The 9,212-nt window shown below is 42.9% G+C and overlaps 1 protein-coding gene across 1 annotated transcript; it reads left to right on the top strand.

Moving 5' to 3' along the window:
• The first annotated feature begins 3,298 nt into the window (after positions 1–3,298).
• On the top strand, positions 3,299–6,801 carry LOC102255323 (sal-like protein 4). The gene is made up of 2 exons (XM_005876634.2): positions 3,299–4,160; positions 4,360–6,801. The coding sequence occupies exons 1-2, from the start codon at positions 3,318–3,320 to the stop codon at positions 6,643–6,645; spliced, it is 3,129 nt and encodes a 1,042-aa protein (XP_005876696.1). The 5' UTR covers positions 3,299–3,317; the 3' UTR covers positions 6,646–6,801.
• Positions 6,802–9,212: the final 2,411 nt, after the last annotated feature.

The raw sequence follows: 9,212 nt of genomic DNA, 5'->3' as shown, positions 1-9,212 counted from the left end.
AGTTTATGTTGTTCATTATTTTCCATAAATGAGTGAGATCATGTGCTATTTATCTTTCTCTGACTGGCTTATTTCGCTTAGCATAATGCTCTCCAGTTCCATCCATGCTGTTGCAAATGGTAAGAATTCCTTCTTTTTTACTGCAGTGTAGTATTCCATTGTGTAGATGTACCACAGTTTTTTTAATCCACTCATCTGCTTCCAAGTCTTAGCTATGGTAAATTGTGCTGCTATGAACATAGGGCTGCATATATCCTTTCTGATTGGTGTTTCTGGTTTCTTGGGATATATTCCTAGAAGTGGGATCACTGGGTCAAATGGGAGTTCCAGTTTTAGTTTTCTGAGGAAACTCCATACTGTTCTCCACAGTGGCTACACCAGTCTGCATTCCCACCAGCAGTGCAAGAGGATTCCTTTTTCTCCACATCCTCACCAACACTTGTCATTTGTTGATTTCTTGATGATAGCCATTCTGATAGGTGTGAGGTGGTACCTCATTGTTGTTTTGACTTGCATTTCTCAGATGATTAGTGACTTTGAGCATGTTTTCATGTGTCTCTTGACCTTCTTTCAGAAAAGTGCCTATTTAGGTCCTTTGCCCATTTTTTTGTTTGGATTGCTTATCTTCCTTTTGTTAAGATGTAACAAAAGAAATTTTGGAGATTAAACCCTTATGGGAGATAACATTGGCAAATACGTTCTCCTATGCAGTGGGCTTTCTTGTTTTGTTGATGGTTTCTTTTGCTGTGCAGAAGCTTTTTATTTTGATGTAGTCCCATTTTTGTATTTTCTCCTTAGAGAAAATAGTTTTCATTGTCCTAGGAGCTGTATCGGTAAAGATATTGCTGTGACAAATGTCTGTTATTTTGCTGCCTATAGCTTCTTCTAAGATTTTTATGGTTTCCCATCTTACGTTTAAGTTCTTTATCCATTTTGAGTTTATTTTTGTGTATGGTGTAAGTTGGTGGTTTAGTTTCATTTTTTTTGCATGTATCTGTCCAATTTCCCCAACATCATTTATTGAAGAGACTGTCTTGACTCCATTGTATGCTCTTGCCTCCTTTGTCAAATATTAATTGAGCATAATGGCCTGGGTTGATTTCTGGGTTCTCTGTTCTGTTCCATTGGTCTATATGTCTGTTCTTGTGCCAGTATCAGACAGTTTGAGAACAGTGGCTTTGTAGTATAGCTTGATATCTGGTATTGTGATTCCCCCCAACTTTGTTCTTGTTTCTAAAGATTTCTGCAGGTATTCAGGGTCCTTTTTATTTCAGATTAATTTTTGGAGAGTTTTTCTAGGTCGGTGAAATATGCCATTGGTATTTTAATTGGGATTGCACTGAATATATAGATTGCTTTGGGTAGTATAGACATTTTAATGATGTTGATTCTACCAATCCATGGACATTGCATATTCTTCCATTTGTTTATGCCTTCCTCTATCTATTTTTTTCAGCATCCTGTAATTTTCTGAGTACAGGTCCTTTACCTCATTGGTTAAGTTTATCTCTAGATATCTTAATTTTTTTGTTGCAATGGTAAATGGGATTGTTTTTTTAGTATGTCTTTCTGTGAGTTCATTATTGGTGTATAAAAAAGCCATAGATTTCTGGGTGTTAATTTTGTATCCTTTTACATTGCCTAATTCATTAAAATATATATTTTTATTTCAGAGAGGAAGGGAGAGGGAGAGAGAGAGAAACATTAATGATGAGAGAGAATAATTGATCGGCTCCCTCTTGCATCTCTCCTACTGGGGATTGAGCCTGCAACCCGGGCATGTGCCCTGACTGGGAATTGAACCCTGACTTCCTGGTTCATAGGTCTACGTTCAACCACTGAGCTACACCAGCCAGGCAAGACTTGTAGTCTTCAAGAATGTCAAGGTCATGAGACAAAGAGACCAAAGAACTGCTTCAGATGAAAGGAGAGTAAAGGGATGTGACAATTAAATACAATATGTGTTCCTGAATTGGATCCTGGATGAGAAAGTGCCCCCCCCCACTTTTACTCTAAAGGACATTAGTAGGACAATTGGTGACAATTGAATAAAGTTTATAGATTAGATGATAGTTACTTTCCTGATTTTGACAATTGTATAGTGATTATACAAGAGAACATAAGTGTTAGGAAATGTACACTGAAGTATTCAGGAGTAAAGGGATAATTATGCCTACAATTTATTCTCAAATGAATCAGAAAAGATATATCTAGAAAGAGAGTAGGAGAGAGAGAGAGAGAGAGAGAGAGAGAGAGAGAGAGAGAGAGAAGCATACATGGAAACATTTGAGGAATCTGGGTGAAATGTATACAGGAATTTTTTGTACTATTTTTATAATTATCTGTGAATCTAAAATTACTGCAAAAAAGTATAGTAAACTAAATGCTTATGAATTTTAAAAACTCTGTTCTCATTGTAAGTTTATAAATATATTGGCATCAGTTTAAACTCAAAACCATAGCATTTTGCAAATTTGAGAGTGATTTCGTAAAGAACAAGACAATAGTTAGGAACCAGTTCTTTGAAGAGTTGTGTGGTGATTTAAAATCTATCCATAAATTCTTTGTTATTCCTTTCAAGAACTGGAGCTCAAGTCCCCTCTTCTTGAGTGTGAGTTGGACTTAGTGACTTGCTTCTAACAAATAGAATATGGCAGAAGTGCTATGTCTTCTGTGGGACTAGGTCATAAAAGACCATGTGGTTGAAAAAGCGCTCTGTCATAGATCACTAGCTCTGGGGGAAGTCAGCTGCCTTGTCCTGAAGCCACTCAGGCAGCCTTGTGGAGAGGCCTACATAAGAAGGACTCAAGGCCTCCTTCAACAGCCCTGTGAGTGTGCCATCTTGGACATCTACTAGTAGTGACTGGCTGGACTTCTAGAGAATTAAAGAAATGAGTGAAAATGTCAAAGAAGACATGAAGTTGAGATAAAATCACATCATGAAAGTAGGTTTAAACTAGGAGTAGATTTAGTGGCTAGGGTAAACATAAGCCATGAGAAAAAATCTTGAAAGGCTACTTTGCCATTGTGTTTCTAGTATTCTTCAGGTAATTTTGATTCCTCCTTTAATGTAAATCATTCATATATTGAACACCACATGATTAAGACATGTTCCTTTTTCTCAAATTGCTATTTGGAAACATCCTTGAATGTGAAAAAAATTTTTTTCATGTACATTGTCCTTACTTAGTTCCTTTGTTTGTTTCTATAGTTCTATATTTGAAAATTTTATTATTTAAAATTTATTTCCAACTCCAGGAATTTGTGGTGGAGTGGGCAAATAATTGTGGCTTGATTGGCGTCCTAATACTTGCATCATGTCGAGGCGCAAGCAGGTGAAACCTCAACACATCAACTTGGAGGAGGACCAGGGAGAGCAGCAGCCGCAGCAGCTGGCCCTGAAGTTTGCAGATGCAGCCCCAGTGGTGTCTGCGGTGAGGGAGCCAGGTGCTCCAATGAACAACCCGGGGACTGGCGAGGACATGAATGGGGACCGAGTGAAGGTAAAGAGACCTTGTTGGGAGCAGACTCATATCTGTGAGATATGCAGTGGAGTGTTCTTTAGCTTGTCTACATTATTAGAACATAAGAAAAATTGCACTAAATCTCTACCTGTCTTCATCATGAACGAGAGTGAGGGCCTGGTGCCTTCAGAAGACTTCAGGGCTGTGGAGAGCTACGAACCACACAATCCAAGCAGTAAGGAGAGTCCCAGGGAGCATGGTGTCAGCTCATGGGACATGAAGGAGAAGCCAGGGGCAGAGTCTGTTCTGCATTTAAAGATGAAGACTGCTCTGCCACCCACATCCCAGGACTCAAGCTATTTACCCAAAGGCAAAGTGGCCAACACTAATGTCACTCTTCAACCACTACGGGGCACCAAGGTGGCAGTGAATCAGTGGAGCACGGAGGCGCTGCCCATCCCCCTGCCTGGTGCCAACAGCATCCCATGGGTCCTGGAGCAGATCCTGTGTCTGCAGCAGCAGCAGCTACAGCAGATTCAGCTCACCAAGCAGATCCGAGTCCAGGGGAGCATGTGTGCCGCCCATGCCCTCCACTCTGGTGCAGCGGGAGCTGACACCCTGAAGACCTTAGGCAGCCACGTCTCCCAGCAGGTCTCTGCAGCTGTGGCTTTACTCAGCCTCCCTGCCTGCTCCCCTGCCTGGTGCCAACAGCATCCCATGGTTCCTGGAGCAGGTCCTGTATCTACAGCAGCACCAGCTGCAGCAGCAGCTACAGCAGATCCAGTTCACTGAGCAGATACACATTTGGGTAAGCATGTGGGCCACCCACATCCTCCACTCAGGCATGGTGGGAGCTGATGCCCTGAAGACCTTAGGCAGCCACGTGTCCCAGCAGGTCCAAGGTCTGTCTCTGGACCCCTTGAAACAAGCCAGCCTACCTCACACAAATATACCTCCCACCACCAGCTCTGTGCCCCCAGGGCTGGTATCCATTGCCCCAAGGCCAGATGGGTCAAGGGTGCTTCCGAACCACCTCCCAGGTGCTGTGATACCTCAGGCCCCAGGCTCTGTGCCCTTCCAGAGTCCTTTCTCCACTGTGGCATTAGACCCATCCACGAATGGGAAAGGGAGGCCATCCAATGTGCCCCCAGTGGATGTCATACCCAAAGACAAGGCTGGCATCCACATGTACAAATGTAATTACTGTAGCAAGGTTTTTGGGACTGATAACTCCTTACAGGTCCACCTCCGTTCCCATTTTGGAGAGAGACCCTTCATGTGCTCTGTCTGTGGCCAGTGGTTCACCACAGAGGACGACCTCAAGGCGCACTTTCATCAACATTTCCAGGTGGAAGCGAACCCCCAGCTGTTTGGCGAGTTCCACAACAAAATGGCGACAGGCATTGGTGTTCCCTATGCACTCTCTGTACCTGTTCCTGAAGATGAATCAAGTTTTAACAAATCTGTCCTGGTCTCAGGGACCCCCAGGTCCCAAGGGCTACCTCAGAATCTCTCTTGTGGGACTAACCCCAAGGACCTAATGGGTGGCTCACTGGCCAACTATCCTCAGCCCTGGCCTCCAGAAAGTGAGGATGGATACAGATTCTCTGGGGTAGGGCCAAACCATAATTACCCAAGGGTTGGTAGTTTCCAAGGGAGAGGGGCACCCGAGCCAGGGTCAGAGACTCTCAAGCAGCTGGTGGAGAACAATGACAAGGCCACCACTAACCCCAATGAATGTCGCATTTGCCACCGTGTCTTAAGCAGCCAAAGGTCTCTCAAAATGCATTACCGCACCCACACCAGGGAGAGTACATACAAGTGTAAGACCTGTGACCGAATCTTCTCCACCAAACACAACCTGAATACACACTTAAAGACTCACCAAACCAACACATCCACAAAGACGAAGCATTCGTGTCCCATCTGCCAGAAGAAGTTTAGCAATGCAGTCACGTTGCAGCGACATATTTGGATGCACATGGGTGGTCAGATTCCCAACACACTTGTTCTGGAAAATCCTTGTGACTTTAGGGATCCTGAGCCGATGAAGATCAGTGAGAACAACAGCACAAGTGCCATATGTCACAATGATGTTGAAAGCACTGATGTAGACAGAGTTGGCTCTCAGGATGCCCCTAGCAGCTCATCGAAGATCCCCATGCCTCTTCTGAGCACCCACTCGACATCACCTATGCCAGGTTTAACCATCACAGCTCCCCTGGTTGTGGGTCCTGCTGCTGTGCAGCAGAGCAGCAGAGGAAAAGGTTTGGTGGAGAGTGGTGGCTTGACTAACTTGTCCTCAGTGATAGGAGACCAGAAGTATCAGAGCCGAAGTCCAGACTTTCTGGAAGTCACATCCTTTCAGGCCATCACCCCAGCCAATGGCAAAGCAGAAAGAAACAAGTCCAAATTTCCTGATGTTGGTGGCAAAGCAGAGAGCTCAGAGAACAGCCACACTGATATGGAAGGTTGGAGCAGTCTCCCATCAACAGTTGCCAAGGCCCAGCCAACATATGTCAAAGATGAAGTTCCTGGTGCATTTGGACCCACAACCATATACCCAGGCATGGCATCTTCGTTAGCAGCTCAGCCATGCCAACAAGACAAGCAACATGGCCACACACAGTTCAGGAAGAACTCATTGGCCAGTGCTGTTCAAATTCATGAGTGGACTCACACTGGGGAGAAGAAGCTTTTCATGTGCAACATATGTAGGCAAGCTTTCACCACCAAAGACAACTTGCAAGCCCACTATATGACGCATGGGGCTAACAATAGCTCTGCACACTGTGGGAGGAAGCAGGGTATTGAGAACACCACGGTTCTGTTAGGAACCGATGGAAAGAGGCTCCCTGAAATGTTTCCCCAGGAAACCATGGTCCCTTCAGTGAATGTGGACCCTGTTGTGTGCAACCAGTACACCACCATGCTCAGTGGTGGTCTGGCCAATAATACCAACAATAGCTCAATGATCCAGAGTGTAGATCTCTCTACTCTCCTAGCTTCCCAGGGGGCAAGCTCTGCTGTGGATAACACCACTGTCTCCAAGATAGATGGCTCTCAGTCAGCTGTTAGTGCTGGTGTGGAAAAACCAGGTGCTGCTGACAGCATTCCCAAACACCAGTCCCCTCACTTACTGGAAGCTAAGCTACAGGAGAACCCACCTGGAGAAATGTAGAGTGACCATTCTTGAACTGGACTTTCTTCTTCTTTTTTGTTATAACCCATCTCCTCCTGTTTGTTTGTTTTTACTGATGTGCAAACGATGTTTACAGTTGTGACCACCAACTCAAGCAAGTCCTACAATCACAATGTTGCTATGCTGCTTTGCGAAAATAACACAAAACAAAAAAATCTTACAGACTGGAGTTTTTTAAAATTTTGGAAAGAAGTAGGTCTTGTAAAGTAGCTTTATTACTTGCAACCAACTGTGTACATAAAACCTTTGTACAAGATAGAGTTACTATTTCCAAAGACTGTCATATGATTCAAGTTGGAACTTACTGAATCACAATGTAAAAGACAACTGCTTAACCTAATTGGGATGAGGGGGTGCTATATACTTCCTTCCTTCCTTGACATTTATTGATTTTTAGAGAGAGAGAGAGAGAGAGAGAGAGAAAGGGAGAGAAAGAGAAACATCGAAATTATTCCAATGATTTATGCATTCATTGGTTTATTCTTGTATGTGCCCTGACCATAGATGGAACCTGTAAACTTGGCATATCGGGACAATGCTCTAACCAACTGAGCTGCCCAGCTGGGGCCTTCCCCCCGTTTTTGAATGTACTTTTATAAAAACTAATGTTGTAGAATTACAAAATTCCTTTAACCTTGGAATCTTAAGTAGGATGCCCTCAAATGGACTGATTTTAGTCCTTAGGGAATCAATGTATGTGCTGCTGCTTATTGAAACAGTTCATTTGGAACCCTAAGAGTGCCAATGTATTATTCCCTGTGCTCTCCAGATGCCACCTTCTTCCTGAACACCAGAACAGGTGGGCACCTGAGCAGGGGACCTCAAGTGACTTAGTTTAGTTCACCAGTGCCTATTCTATCAAATAAGTGGGTTTTCATTCTTGAAGAAACTCACGGAAGGGCGTGTTTTCTCATAGGTTCACATACTATCCTCACCCGAGGATATATTTTTATTAATGAGAGAGAAACAAATATTGATGTGGGAGAGAAAAATCGATCGGTTGCCTCCTGTATGGGCCCCCATCAAACCTCAAACCTAAATATGTGCCCTGACTGGGAATCCAACCCATCACCTTTGGTGTATGGGAGGATGCTCCTCCAACTAACCAAGCCACCCAGCCAGAGTTTCACATACTAATTTTAATAAAAACTTTCTTGTAGCTTATGCCAAATAATTATGAAGATTTCTTTTCATGAGTATTGCACGAAGGCTACAAAGTTGGAACAGGCAAGTCCTGGTTATGAAAGCTTTGTTATCTACCTCATTTATTTTTTATTTTTGTAGCCTTAGTCTCTCTTTTCCTATTTTATGACTGCTGAAGTTTTCCTAGTCCATGTCTTAAACCTAAGAGTTGATGTATTGGTGAGAGCAGCTGGACGTTCAAGATGTTTTTGTGATTTTTCTAATGTTTTTTTTTTTGGTGTGTATATGATATTAAGTGAATGATGAAACAGTGCTGTAACGGTTTAATGAGGAACAAGAAAGAAAGACCCTAATTTCTGTGTGGAGGAGTCTTTCCCCTTCAATATGGAATGTAGATAAAGACTGTTCTCAAAAGTTTGTTATTGCACCTGACTTTAGGATCCAAAAAATAAATCTAATTTTTTTTGCCAAGTTGTGCCTTACCTTCTGGAATTGTAAGTGAACACAATAATAGTACCTGTTTACACTGTGAAGTGAATATTGTTACAGAGGACACACACCAGAAGCTTTCTCATTGTTAAGTTAATAAGAGAAAGCCCTGTAGTTTTACCTGCTGATGCTGACTGTTGGAGAATAAAATTTGGATTACCACCCCCACCCCAATACATACATACATACATACATACATACATACATAAAAATGTATCTCCAGATAAAACTTATGCACATAGAAAGGAAATGCTAGGTGTGTGAGAATTATGATTCAAAGAGCATATGGCTGTGGATGTAAATCAGTTAACTGGAATTGTGATTTATGTACCTGCCCTCTCCCATGGGTTGCCATACCTTCAAAGAAGCGATACACGTATTTCTGGCCTTGCAAGGCTGAGACTCAGATCCTAGATGACCCAATAGTCACATCAACTTGGTCAATATAGAAAAGGGCAGGAAAAAATGAAGAATGAGACCACAATCCATATTTACCATAAAATGATTCTGTTTGCAGCCCTGGGAAAGTGGCTTTTGTTTATTGAGTGTAAGACTATTAGTATACTCTACTGAAATCATTTAAATATTTACAGATCAACTTGTGCTGCTCATGCTTTTTCTAAGAGATGTGAGACATATTATTCTGATGTAAAATCCTGACTCAGGTTGGGTTCTCTGGGAACAGAAACTGAAATGGAGATTCGAATTTAAGTGCTCTGTTGAGGGAGAGCTCTCTGTGAGGGAAGCCGGATGGGGCAGGGGAAAGAGCTGAGTAAGTATGTCTCAGCTGGAGACTTGCCTACCTCATCCCACAGGATTCTGGAACATGATTTGTACTGTAAAGTTGGTTTCACCTTGAGGCAAGGGGCTAGCTTTTTGTCCTTCCTGTTAGCTAGCCATTGGCTATGGGCTTC

The sequence above is a fragment of the Myotis brandtii genome, unplaced genomic scaffold (assembly GCF_000412655.1).
Source record: "Myotis brandtii unplaced genomic scaffold, ASM41265v1 scaffold490, whole genome shotgun sequence".
Taxonomy (NCBI): Eukaryota; Metazoa; Chordata; class Mammalia; order Chiroptera; family Vespertilionidae; genus Myotis; species Myotis brandtii.
Note: the sequence above shows the minus strand (reverse complement) of the source record. Positions and strands in the feature narration are given on the sequence as shown.

What these genes read in the sequence shown, in the direction of transcription:
- LOC102255323 (XM_005876634.2), top strand. Translation starts at nt 3,318, where the DNA reads ATGTCGAGGCGCAAGCAGGTGAAACCTCAACACATCAACTTGGAGGAG. An exon ending in GCCTCCCTGCCTGCTCCCCT is followed by an intron (nt 4,161 to 4,359) that starts GCCTGGTGCCAA and finishes GTGTCCCAGCAG; the next exon opens with GTCCAAGGTCTGTCTCTGGA.